This window comes from Gymnoscopelus braueri (genome assembly GCF_963280865.1).
Source record: "Gymnoscopelus braueri genome assembly, contig: SCAFFOLD_144, whole genome shotgun sequence".
NCBI classification, from domain to species: domain Eukaryota; kingdom Metazoa; phylum Chordata; class Actinopteri; order Myctophiformes; family Myctophidae; genus Gymnoscopelus; species Gymnoscopelus braueri.
The window spans coordinates 5,001-18,903 of NW_027660736.1; the positions used below are offsets into that span (position 1 = coordinate 5,001).

General features: G+C 41.8%; 1 protein-coding gene across 2 annotated transcripts in view; it reads left to right on the forward strand.

Annotated features, from left to right (window-relative positions):
- The window catches only part of LOC308081246 (uncharacterized protein), a 9,533-nt gene extending 3,884 nt beyond the window's left edge, over positions 1–5,649 (forward strand). The window contains exons 4-7 of one of the 2 annotated variants that reach the window (XR_013932818.1): positions 1,397–1,427; positions 1,664–1,690; positions 2,528–2,995; positions 3,262–5,649. Coding sequence is in view for 1 of the 2 variants with exons in the window: in XM_080457628.1 (XP_080313754.1) it covers positions 1,397–1,427; positions 1,664–1,690; positions 2,528–2,748 (279 nt within the window). In the remaining variant the exon portion in view is untranslated. Of the gene's footprint in view, positions 1–1,396; positions 1,428–1,663; positions 1,691–2,527 lie in introns of both variants that reach the window. The other variant, XM_080457628.1, reaches the window with a different exon arrangement.
- Positions 5,650–13,903: the final 8,254 nt, after the last annotated feature.

Genomic DNA, 13,903 nt, shown 5'->3' on the forward strand with positions numbered 1-13,903 from the left:
AAGAAAACATGACTTCAAATAATTGAAGTACATAAACATGGCTGACAAGCTCCATTATGTCCTTTCTTCTTCCCACAATGCATCAGTCACCCAGTCTTCACTCTGTCACTTACTGTGCCAACATTATTTTAAGATGATGAAATAATCATCATATACAACTGTATAAAAATACATGCAGTGTGTCCCTGGTGGAGACAACATGATCCTTGTGAGTTCTAATCTGACATGTCTCACATGAAGATCTGGATCCGGATCCAGGATCCAGGTTTTCTACTTATTAAAAATGACAAAATCAACAGCAAGTTGACATTTTTATTAAAAAAAAAAAACAGGGTTTGGTGATGTTCTATATTGTCTGAATCAACTTTGTTTGTGTTTGTTTATGTGCTAAAAGAGTGACTTTGACTGTTTTACCGTACAATGTAGGTCAATGAGGAGCATATTTTGAATTATCAATTTCTAATCAATGGAGCAATATTTTTTTATTTCTTGCCCACCTTTGGAGTTACATCATGGCAAGGTAACTACACAACCCAAACCTCTACCAAAGTGGTCTTGCCCTTTAAACACTTAACTACTGACAGAGTCCGTATTTAAGAAAACATGTTCTGACAGTAGACTGAACCAGAAGATACAACAATATTTACAATCCAGACAGTAGTCGTAGTAGTGACTTCTTGGAATGTATGATGATACTCTTTGGTTATGAGGACCCTTTCAATAACAATTATGACTGTACAGAGAGGCCAACATTGATACTACTGTAGAGTTGCCAACTGTTGTGTGTCAGCCAAAGGAATACATTGTCTCTCTGCTCTGTTGTGATGTTAAGACCTTAACACAGAAGATAATTGTCAAACTCTAAACACTGGTTTAGTGAGAAACATTAATGTTAGCCAATTCATTTAGTGCAGTTTCAGTTCTTAATGTAGATGTGAGCTTCATAACCACTGATCCAGTTGTGCAGTATGATTTTGGTTACATAAACAAATTGCTGTGGTGTTGAACTTCTCAGTGCGCTCGGTCTGCTACTGTTAGACATGTCTGGACACGTTCCAGCGTTAAACAAAAGCTTATCAGCTGTCAAATCTGTCTGCATCCATTTCCCACTGCAGTGTCTCATTGGCATGACAAAATATACACTGTATTGTCAAAACATGGCAAAGTAATGGTGATCAGACAAAAGTTAAAAGATAATACATGATTTGAGGAATGCGTGCGTGTGCACGCACACACACACACACACACACACACACACACACACACACACACACACACACACACACACACACACACACACACACACACACACACACACACACACACACACACACTCACACACACACGATACTGTATGTACTTGTATACTAATTATGAAAATATCTCTCTCTTCTAGTTCCAGATCTCATATAAGACAGAGTGCAAAGGTGAGAGGTGAGGTGATATACTTCCAGTGACGTTCATTCATAAATAAAGCTTTCATTTCCCTCTTTCAGTTTGATGCATTGTGGTTTCACATGATTGATTTTGCACTTTCTAGTAACTCTCAGAACCAGTTATTCAAATATCAAATATTGTCATTGTTTTTTTTTTGTTGTCACTCAACAATAACTTTATCAATGTCCCTCAACAATAACCCTTTATCAATGTCTTGTTTTTATAGCTAACTGTTCAGCAAGACCCACCAAAGGTGAGTGACATGACTCTTAGATTTTGGGTGCATTCCATCAACCATATTATGACCTCAAACTTCCTTCCTGTTTTACTAGAGGTGTGAGTCACGTCCACTAACACTGACTACAGTCTCACACACAAATATCATATGTACAAATGCAAGTGTGCGGACTTATTCCCACTGTACCCTATGTATTAAGTAGCTCACAAAGTGAGCTACTTAATGCCTGATGCTAATACCTGAGGCTGATTCTAAAACATGTCTTCTAAATCCTATATAAACAGTTTTCTGAAAAACGTATGTTGCTATCAGTGGTGCTCAAACTTTTTCATGTCAAAGGCCCCCAAAATGATATGTATTTGGCCGCGGACCCCCATCATCTCAAAATAGTTTGTTCAAGGGACCCCCAGAAGATTTCAGTTAAAATGTTTGATTCAAAGATTAGATTTGTTTTTCACGATTTCTCAAAAATAGCACATCTACAAGCTCATCCCTGAGCTTGTATCTGCTATTTTTGAATAGCCAAGGTATAAAATATGGCTGAAATCTAAAATGAACAAAGGGGTAGGATATGCACATCCCCACAGTATCTGTAAACACGGTGCTGGACCCAAAAAGAATTAAGTGAAGAAAAAAGGGAATGTCCGCACACGGCTGCTCTCCCATCTTTTTTGTATTTATTATTTTAACCAAACAACGTTTCGCCCATGCAGGGCTTCATCAAGTTCTCCTTGATGAAGCCCTGCATGGGCGAAACGTTGTTTGGCAAAACTTTTTTTTTGTTTTAATCTAAAATGACACAGATGCTTTCCTGGTTTTAATGGCTTAATGTACTCTCTTCTATTTGCACAGGTCCACCTCTGACCTGCCTCGGTGCCTGGTGTCCAGAATCATGGAAGGTTCTACTGATGTTTGCTGTTCCTGTTGGAGCCATCGTCCTCTCGTGTCTTGTCTACCGTCTCTGGCTGTCCAAACGGAAAGGCCAGCAGAGTTTCACTGTCAGTGAAACCCATGATGCCACTGAAGACCAGGGCTCCTACAGCGCTGTGAAGACAAGCATTTCATTACAATAAGTTGTTTTTAATTCAGTGTTTTTAAACTATCTCACATCGAGTAGGACCATTTTGATTTAAGGCCTCCTCTATGAATACCAAAACGCTCGCCCCAAAACACAGTCGCCCCAGGCAAAAATCCGGAAACCTTGAAACGGTCCCTACCTGGTATACCTAAACGTAACCTCAGTGAACCGTAACCCTATTCCTAAACTTAACCTCAGTAAAACGGTGCCAAAACCTAACCCTATTCTTAAACGTAACCCCAGTAAAACTATGCCTAGACTGCCCCAACGCTCCTGATTTCGTGTATAGAGGGGCGGGTGTATAGAGCCGGCGAGAGACTGCGCCTGATCCCATTGGTTCACCGATCTGTCCGTCAACCCCCGCCCCGTTAACGCAACATTACGAGCGACGCCCACTGCACTCTGGTTGGTTGGGAAGTGAAACACTTCCTCATACCGAGTACACCGACGGGCTGGGCCAGGCTTTTATTTTTTAGCAAAACTAAACAATAAAAGCCTGGAGATCGAGGCTAAACTATGCCTAACCCTAAACGTATTTCTAACCTTATCCTCAGAAAAACAAATACAAGAATACAAGAACCGCCCCAGCGTGCGGTCGCCGTGTTTTGGGGTGAGCCTTCCGGTTACCTCCTTCATACCAGTGGTTCTCAAAGTAGGGTCCGGAGACCCCCAGTGGTCCTTGAGGGGGTTCCAGGGGGTCCCTAGCAGAATCTGTGAATATAACATCCAAATCACTTTGACCACTTCTAAACCTATATTCATTGGCTATTTGAAAATAGCCGATCTTCAAGCTCACAATGCATCGCACGATGCATAAGGTCACGACCCTAACCCTAACATGAGAAAGAAATTGAATATTTTTGAAACATTTTAACATCACAAATCTTGTATGGGCTCAAAATAATTTCAGATAAGGGGTTCCGTGGCCAAATACATATTGACTAGGGGTGGGACGATATATCGATATCGCTATATATCGCGATACTTCCTCCCGCGATAAAAAATCGATATACTGCCGAAAAATATCGATATAAATCGCAGTTTTTTTTTTAATACGTTTTGTTTTCCGACTCCGTATTTGTGTGATGATGATTTTGAACTGTTTGGAGCTATTTTATGTGTTCATGAATTGAATACAATGACTATCGTGATATATCGTTGGTGAAATTTCATGCAATATATCCTGATATCGCAATATATCGAATATCGTGATATTATTGTTATCGAGGGCCTAATATCGCCACAGATATCGTATTGTGAGATACCCATATCGTCCCACCCCTAATATTGACATGAAAATGTTTGAGAACCACTGATCTATACAACTGAAGTACCACCCGTTATTTGTACTTCTCCCGTTTATGGACCAAATATAATGTCACCCATGTCCCTTAAGTGACACTCGCCTAATGATCTGGGGAAATGGCCACTTAAACCCCAGCATCCGTATTCTGGAGAAAACCTTCGCAGACATTGTGAGCTTGATTTTTAACGAGAGCGATGTCACTAGTATAGAGCCCTGAGGGACTCCGGTCAACCATATAGGCTCAGGGTTTAAGTGGTTATGTCACATGACCACATGACCATAGAAACACCTCTTTGTACTGTAAGTGTGTCATTGGATGATATGTGTGGTTGAATTTCACGTTGTTTTTAAAAGTTTTGACTTTTTTTCCAGCTTCTTACATTATACCTTATTTACTGTATTTATGTTTAAATCAAAGTAAAAGTGTACATTTTAGTTTGGCTGGGTTTACATATATTGTTTTGCTTATCTTGGTTTCTAAATGTGCTACTGTCCTACGCTAAATTCTATTTTTATTTAGTTTCTAAGTTAAAAGTTTGTTTTGCTTTTTTTTACATTAACCCTCGTAGGGTCTTCGTGTTTTAGTCACACCCAGGGCCTTCGGGTCACTTTGACCCGAAGGCCCTGTGTGAAAATTTTCATTTTCATGAAAATGAAAATTTTCATTTTCATATCACATGTTTAGTACAGTAAATAAGGCAAATAGAAGAAGTTTCATAGAGAACAAAAAATGTTTACATACTTTTAATTCATGTTGAAAATGTTAAACCGGGTCAAAAGGACCCGAGGACCCTACGAGGGTTAAGGAACGTTCTGTCTCACAGCAAGAAAACAACATTTTAAACCGTTTTTATAGAGGCAAGACTATAGTCAATAAGAAAATACATGATGAGGTGCTATGAATTCTACATTATTCATAGATTATTGCACTCAAATTTGTTTATTAATGTGTACCATGTACAATAGGAACAACTGTTAGCTTCCAGTTAACACAGGAACACCACAGCTTTGTAGAAGTGAGTAGTTTTATCTGATAGAGAGCATTTAGACCATAAACCTCACATCTTATCTCATTCAGTAAACCACAATAAGTCACCCGTAGTGAGTATCTCGGCCAGTTAACCATGATAAGCTTCATTCATGGGTTCATGTGACACCCACTTCAAAACCAGCATGAAATCAGGATTATCTCACAAGTGTGAGATGTGGGTTTATGATCGATCAACCTTCAACCTTCAACAGCTTTAGCCTAAAGTTTAAACACTCTACCTCTATTTTAGAAAAGTTGATTTGATTAGATTTATTTGACGTTTCCTTAAAAGAAAACTCAGGAAGAAGAAAGTTAGTCAAGGATAAACACAAAAGACTCACTCCTTATTGCACATTCCTTACTGCTGCCTCTCAACGTTATTTGCTGCTAAAGTTCCTTTTAAAGGGGGCTTAAAGAGTGGGTCTTGACTGTACGTTTTTTTAACCTTTGTTTTTCTTTAAAACCCCAGTTTATTGTGTATATTATACTACCCTCCTTCCAACATTTTGCTGCTTCTACCTGTGTGAGTGAGAGACAAATAAAACCTTATTGATTATTAATTGTGGTCCTTGGTCTCACGCAGAATCAAACACATCAATGAACAGGGATTGGTACTTACAATTATCTAAAACACTTCTTTACATTCTCGTACACATACGTGTGGAAAGGTAACACGCCAGACCCTTTTAATGGCATTTTCAGAATTGCAGTGGAAAATGTTTTGTTTCCCAATTCCCAACGAGAGATTATATAGAAGTGTTCAGTGTTAACAGACAGACTGCTTAAGGCGTGCGTGCGTGCGTGCGTGCGTGCGTGCGTGCGTGCGTGCGTGCGTGCATGTGCGCGTTTCTCACCAGACATCGACAGTAAACTGCCCTAGTCTTGACAAACTCTTTCATGTTGTTCACGTTGATGTTTTATGTCTTTATATCTCCTAGACGTAGAAAAAAACAGGAAAGTACCAGGTATTTCCATGACAATGTCAGTGGGCCAAAGTGATCAGCACACATAGACATAGGCCTCCTCCTCTCTAAAGGACTGTCAGTCATAGTGAGCTTACACAGTCATACACTGCTCCTCATTGTCAGCCCTCCTGCCCGGGGCGACTGCTGACAGCACCCCTGGCAGGAGTGTTGACAGCCTGGGAGGAGAAAGAGAGACTTGGTGTGAGTCTTTAACAGCTTGTCTAAACGATCATTTTAGTCAAGAGAGGCTATCATGCCATGTTGTTCCTCAATCTTGATTAATTTCACTCATACAACTAGTTAGTTTAAAACATTGTTATCAATACTGTGTTCATACAGTAGTCCACTTCTATCTCAAGTGTGACATGCTAACAAGTGGCAAGCATTAAGCGTGCCACTCAGTGCATGTCTAATCGCACCGTCAGTGTTTTGATGAATGATGAATGGGTGTGAGATGTTATCTTAATAATAATAATAATAATAATAATAAACTTTATTTGTATAGCACCTTTCATGACATGAAATGCAGCTCAAAGTGCTTTACAGAGCAAGAATACAATTACAGTTAGAACCAATTTAACAATAAAGCAAACAAAAATAAAATAAAATAAAATAAAAGCAGTAAAATGCAGTAAAATGCAGTGGCCCTCGCCACTACACAACTACAACACAAATGGATATAACTTAAATGTAGTGGCCACTGTCCTCTACAACACAGCTAAAGAAATATCCACACTTCACACAATTGCCAATATTACATGTGTACCTTGTGTACCTTAGTAATATATCTTCACACAATTGTCAATATTACACCTTAGTAATATATTTTCACCATGTTTACCACGTGTACCTTAGTACCTTAGTAATATATCTTCACACAATTGTCAATATTACACCTTAGTAATATATTTTCACCATGTTTACCACGTGTGGACTAGCCCAGGGGATCTGCTAACTTATCACATCCAAACCACACACCGTACACCCCTGAGAATGATATCGGGGTTATACAAGATATATAGACTAAACATAGACAAAAGGATCTGCCCTGGAGGGTCCACCACGTGTCGACGTGCCCCAGAGGATAATTCACTAAATCCTCCGGATGGAGTTATCAGACTCTTGTCTTTTAACTACCATGACTCTCTCTTCCACTCACACAAAACAAAAGCAAAGGCATAAAACAACATTAAAATAGGGAATACAGTGAGGAATTAAAAATCAACCAAAGAATCAGCTAAAAGCAAGAGTGAAGTAATAGGTCTTGAGCTGTGCTTTAAAGCTATCGACAGAGGCTGCCTGTCTTAAGTGTAATGGGAGTTTATTCCACACTGTCGGTCCGTAAAAGCAGAATGCTGCTTCACCGTATTTTTTATATGTCATTGTAGGCACCTCGAGCAGGTCAGCACTTGAAGACCTGAGGGCCCGGTTTGGAACATATCTCTCTAGGCAGTCAGAATAATATGTTATTGGGTCATACACTAGATAGAAGACTTAAAAATATTGTATAGTACTATGGCTAAATATGACACTCACAATCACATCTACTGAACAGTAATTAGTAGATAGAATACTTTGAAAAGAGTTTGAAACCTGACACCTCACATCTAAAGACAAGTGTGTCATTGTTTAGTCACATATTTTGCATAGAGCAGATGATAGTTATCTTCAGAGAGAATGACACATGCAGTTGGGTCTGGCACTGGTCCTTTGAGAAGTGTAAAGACACACAAGGGAGACCACATGTAATCAGAGAATAAACAGATGTATTGAACTAATGATAACATATACAATGAGGTTGAAATGTGCAAATGAGCCACATCAGTAGTGCACACACACACACACACACACACACACACACACACACACACACACACACACACACACACACACACACACACACACACACACACACACACACACCATACATCAGAATCAGAATCAGTTTTATTGTCACATCACAGGTTTACAAGGTAAAAAAGTGGGTGAAATTCTTTTTTGTACATCGTTCCCATCGCAACGTTAGTTTCCATAGAAAGAAGAGGGGGGGGAGAAGAAGAGGGTGGGGGGCAGGTGGGAAGGAGATCAAAACAAGAGAGCAACAGAAGGCCAGACAAGTTATCTACATATTTACAAATTACCTGAGATAATAAAAAAACTAAAACTAAACTAAGGTGCCTGAGCATAGCAGCAATGTATTGTATACTGTGCATGTTATACTTATACTGTGCATGATAGACAATGGACGTTAAGGTGCTTAGAGGAAAAGGAGCACAATAAAAAAAAAAAGACCCAAAAAAAGTCAGTGCGTTATACAAGGGATTAAGGTGCAAAAGGTCAGTGCGTGTCCACCTAGAGTGGACTGACCCTAGTATAATCCGCAAGTAGCTCCATGAGGGAGTGCAACAAAAAGTCATTTGTACCTGGTGTAGTCCACAGGTGTGTCCGAGGGGGGGCTAAAGTCCAAGTCATTGTCCCTGGTATAATCCACAGGTGTGTTCAGGAAGAGCCAGAAAAGTCTGCGCCGCCTGCTGTCAGGCTGCTGAACTCATCCAGGCTTATGCCCCATTCAGCATTCTGACAGCAGCTGGATTGAAACTACACCAAAACCTGGTGGTGGAACTCTTGATACTGCGGTAGAGCCCCTTGCCCGGTCGCGGTCGTTGTAGGGGGTTGAACAGTCTGTGACTTGGGTGGTGCTTGTCCTTGATGATGCGCTTGGCTTTGACCACGCACCGCTTTTTGTACAGTTCCTGGAGCGCTGGGAGCTCGATTCCCATTATCCGCTCTGCCGATCGCACTACTCGTTGTAGGCTGACCTTTTCTCGGGCAGTGCAGTTCCCGTACCAGGCCGTGACACAGCCTGTTAGGATGCCTTCAACAGAACTGTTGTAGTACAGCCTGAGGATGCGACGTCCTACTCCGAGCTTCTTCAGGCGGCGGAGCCAGTACAGTCGCTGCTGAGCCTTTTTCCTCACGTGTGTGGAGTGCGTCTCCCATTTGAGGTCCTCCTCGATGTGTACTCCGAGGAACTTGAACTCGCTGACCCTTTCCACTGCAGCACCGTCGATGAGGATGGGCGCATGGTCTCTCCGCGGCCTCCTGAAGTCCACGATCAGTTCTTTGGTCTTGTCGACGTTAAGAGAGAGGTTGTTCTCGCGGCACCAGTGTGCCAGTGATTTGATCTCCTCTCTGTAGTCAGACTCGTCGTTGTTGACGATTCGGCCTATCACTGTCGTGTCGTTCGCGTACTTTATGATGGTGTTGGAGACATGTGTGGCTATGCAGTCATACGTGTACAGGGAGTAGAGGAGAGGGCTCAGCACGCATCCCTGGGGTGCTCCGGTGTTGAGGGTCAGGGGGTCGGATGTGATGCTGCCCATTCTCACCACCTGATGTCCTGTATCCAGTCGCACATGCTTGGGTGTAGCCCTAGGTGTCTGAGCTTTTTGTCAAGTATTGCTGGGACAATGGTGTTGAATGCTGAGCTGTAGTCCACGAACAGCATACGTACATATTTGTCCTTCAGCAGCTTGTTGTCCATGTGCGAGAGGACGGTGTGGAGAGCCATGGCAATAGCGTCGTCGGTGGATCTGTTTTTGCGGTATGCATACTGCCACGGATCCAGCGAGGCAGGTAGCGTGGAGCTGATGTATTCCCTCACCAGTTTCTCGAAACACTTGCTGACGATCGGGGTGAGAGCAACAGGTCTCCAGTCGTTCAGGCATGTCACTTTGGCCTTTTTGGGAATGCTCGCGTACGTACACACACGCACTCATTTTCTCTCTCTCTCTCTCTCTCTCTCTCTCTCTCTCTCTCTCTCTCTCTCTCTCTCTCTCTCTCTCTCTCTCTCTCTCTCTCTCTTTCATCTGTCCCTGCTCTGGTTTGGTTATGTTGGAGCTTTAGTTATTTGTTTAGATTTCCGCCTTTTTTTTGGTTAAATGCACTTAACATTCACACTATCTCCACTCACGTCCTTTGTTTGCTTCTTAAAATGGTGCGTGTCCCACTTTGTCATGGCTTTACGTGCTGGTCTTGACAGCGACCCAAACAAAGTATGTCAAAATGACACTCCAGTTAATGGCAGCTTCCTCTAGAAGCCAGTGCAAGTTGTTGTGTTCCAGGACATTCATTTAGAGGTAGAGAGGGATACCTTTACCTCAAGCAGGAAGAGGGGAAGGAGGGAGGGAGGGAGTAAGGAAGATGGGAAGCGTGTACTCTGGTAGAAAGTGGTTGGTGGAGAGAGTTTCCTGTGGCTTTGAAGAAAGACTGAATGACTGAGGATATCACTGTGAGGTTATGTGAGGTTATGTTTGTGTGTGTAATTCAAAGGACTTGCGAAAGGAAACGTGTGTGTGTCAGTGTGTGGGCCGGCAGTGACTCAAGTGGTAGAGCGGCCGCTTGGGACACAGAAGGTTCCGTGTTTGATCCCCGACCCCAGCTCCCCCTGGGTTAGTGTTGAAGCAAGTAATATAAGACACTGAGCAAGACACGGATCCTCTAACTGCCCTCTGTGTGTGAATGGATGAATGTGTGAATATAATTCACAGTGGCTGCGGGTACATGGACCATCATGTATTCATTCAGAATGAATTCATTCCGAATGAACTCATTCCGAATAGAGGAATCTGATCCACTCACCTGTTTACATGGGACCTGAATAAAAGTATTCCTCGTTTACATGACCAAAGCATTCATTCGGAATATAACTTTTGACATGCGCAAATTGGTTCCCTCCTACGCCCGGGCATGGACCAGGGGCCACTACCCGGAGCAGAGCTTCCCCTGGTGGGCATGGGAGGAGGCAATAGCCCCCTTGTGCCTCCGCGGCGGAGGTCTGTCGGTCGTAGACAGGCCGGTAAGCAACGCACCGACTCCTGGCCAGGCAGTGTTGTATGCGGTACAAGCCTGTGTTCCTTTGTTATCGCCGTTTTAATGCAAAAGTAGCAGATCTACAAGTTCAGACCAGTTTTTTTTTTTGTATTGGTACCAGACACGTAGGCTAGCCTATACTATTTGTCACATTTCTCATGTAGGTACGATGACGTCATCGCGCATTCGCACATGGTCATTATAATAATAAATAATAATACATAAACACCGGACCGCTCATGGTCATTATAATAATAAATGGAGAGAGAGAGTCTATGAAACAAGGCACGCTCATTTATGGCAAAAGTACTAAAGTATTGGCATCAAAATATACTTAAGTAGAAAGTAAGCTACTCATTATACCGAGTGTCACGTTTTTTCTTGTATTATTATGAAAAAGCTTTGAAAACCCTCTTACTGCGCCGAGTAGCGCGCAGTGCGCACACGGGTGAATGCGGGGTCTGTCGCCCTAAAACACAATCGCCCCGGGTCAAAATCCAGCGAGCGGCCGTGGATGGCCCGCTCAAAAGGTGCGTGGGGCGTGGTGTTTTGGGACGACCGTTCCGGCTGCCCATGTAATGAATTGATTAAGTAAAACTCATCTGTTTTCGCTGCAGCTGCGCCCTAATAATGTTGTTTTCATTTATTTTTGTTCACGTATGCTATTAAAACAATGCAGCTATTGCAGTATTGGGCCTTAACATGTGATTAAAAATGTATACGTATTTGGCCCCTCATATATAAAATAAATGTAAAATCTGATTTAAAATTGAAACTTGCAGCTGGACAGGGATTTAAAAAAAAAATCTTTGTCATGTGGCCAGGGATTCTTTTTAAAAACTGAGGCCTAAAATACCCGTTTAGAAAAAGATCCATATAAGTGTAGCCTAGGCCAGCAATCCTCGGAGCGTCCGTTCTCCTGGACAAGTCTGGGCTTAACCATTACAGGCTTATTAAATGACGCTATAGAATAGAATCATTCATTTTATCCCGCAGGAGCGACCGTGGCCGAATTAGAGATTTGATAGGTCATTTTTGAACAATTCTGACAGCACTACTAAGCACGGACATGCGCAAAGTAATGCATGTATTCCAAACAGAGAGGAGTGTTTGGAATAAAGTGTTTACATGGTCAATTCCGATTGGTATATCCCGATTCAAACGGTCTATACCACCCCTCCTCGGGTCAGACTGGAATGGAATATTCTATTCCAATTGAGGTGTTTACATGAGCATTTCTATTCTGAATGAATTCATCCATTCATTCATTCCGAATAGAAGTGTATTCATTCCGAATGAAACTGACATGTACCCGCAGCCAGTGTAAAGTGCTTTGATCTAGACCTGGAAAGCCTATACGTTGCCATATCTTTCAATCCGGGAAAGTATCTGTGTCATTTTAAATGCATGTAGCAACATGAATTCTTTTTACATGTTTTGAATAAAGAATTGAAGTTTTTCAGAAAAGTTTTTTGTTTTTTTTATGGGTCTAATTCATGCCATGTTTGTTGATATTACTTCATCAAATTCCTTCTAAAAACAGCTACTGATCATTATAAAATATAATTATTCATTCATAAGGAGCCACACTCACAGACAGAGTGAGTAGGGATTTTTTTTTATATGGTTCAAATCTGAACGGCACTCATCCAAATAGTTTCCTCTGCAGCTATTTACAATGCCTGCAATGGAAAAAAACGAAGTATAGTATTATCCTGTGATTGTTTGTGTAGTAACATGAGATAAGATAAGAAGCCTGTGGAAAACTCGTGCTCAGCCTCTCACTGGTGTCACAATATTATGAAAGAATCTGGGCGTTTCCTCTCATGGACTTGGTTCCGTACACACTGACATTGTGACCTATTTTTCAGTCCCGAGCCACAGCTTGAGAAAGATTCTCTGAACCGTTTCTGGCTGTGAATAATTATTACAGCTCAGGTTCTTCTGAATTCCCTGGGGCCCAGCAAAAGTAGTTAATGTAGCATTACAATCATTTTAACCACTTTATATCTACAAGCTCACAGCGCGTTTTCTTTTTTCCCCCTTTTTTTCTCAAAAACGTTTGCCTTAATTTTTTCACATAAATCTTCTCTTCTGGGGGTCCCTGGCACAAAACGTTTTCAGTTGAGGGTCCGCGGCCAAATTTCAATCAACATTATTTCCTTCAAGAGAGAACAACAATGCATGAGGTCTGGTGTCACCACAGACAAGTCTGTGTTTGTTTTGTCAACCACATGAATAGCTTCACTATTCTGTTCATTCATGTCATAATAGACAAGCATTCGGCCAAAATAGGTGAACTTAACAGATCTACAAGCTTGTAACGTGTCACGTTAAAAGGAGGAGGGCCAAATGTACAGACCTCTGGTGGACCCCGTACAATAAAGTACAAAGGATTGAACCACTTCAACATATTTTTGGTGACTGTTGGCCCCAGAACAAGGACGCTCGAGGTTCATGTGGTTAAGTGGTTAAACACGTGCTTCTGTGTCTAGAGGCCATAAGATCTGTACAGGATGTACAGGAGTTTGGTGAGTGAAGATGTCTGTTACACGAACAAGCAGCTGATGTGCTTTGCATCCTATTTCTACATGTTTGTGGTTATCGGCTTGTTGAATTAAATTGAATTCATTGTAGACATTTTTTGTAAGACTTTTGGGAGATGGGATGATGGGTGTTGGGGTGAAGTGGGGAAGAATGGAAGTCAGAATGGATGTCAGCGCCTTAAGTCAACAAGTGCATGATGACATGTTGTGAAATGCTGCAAGTGAAGAGGAAGTACAGCACATCTTTGATTCATTCATACATAACAGACAGACAGACAGACAGACAGACAGACAGACAGACAGACAGACAGACAGACAGAGAGACAGAGACAGACAGAGGGAGAGAGAGACAGAAAGGGAGAGCAAGAAGAGAGAGACCCAGAAGAGAGAGAGAGAGAGAGAGAGAGAGAGAGAGAGAGAGAGAGAGAGAC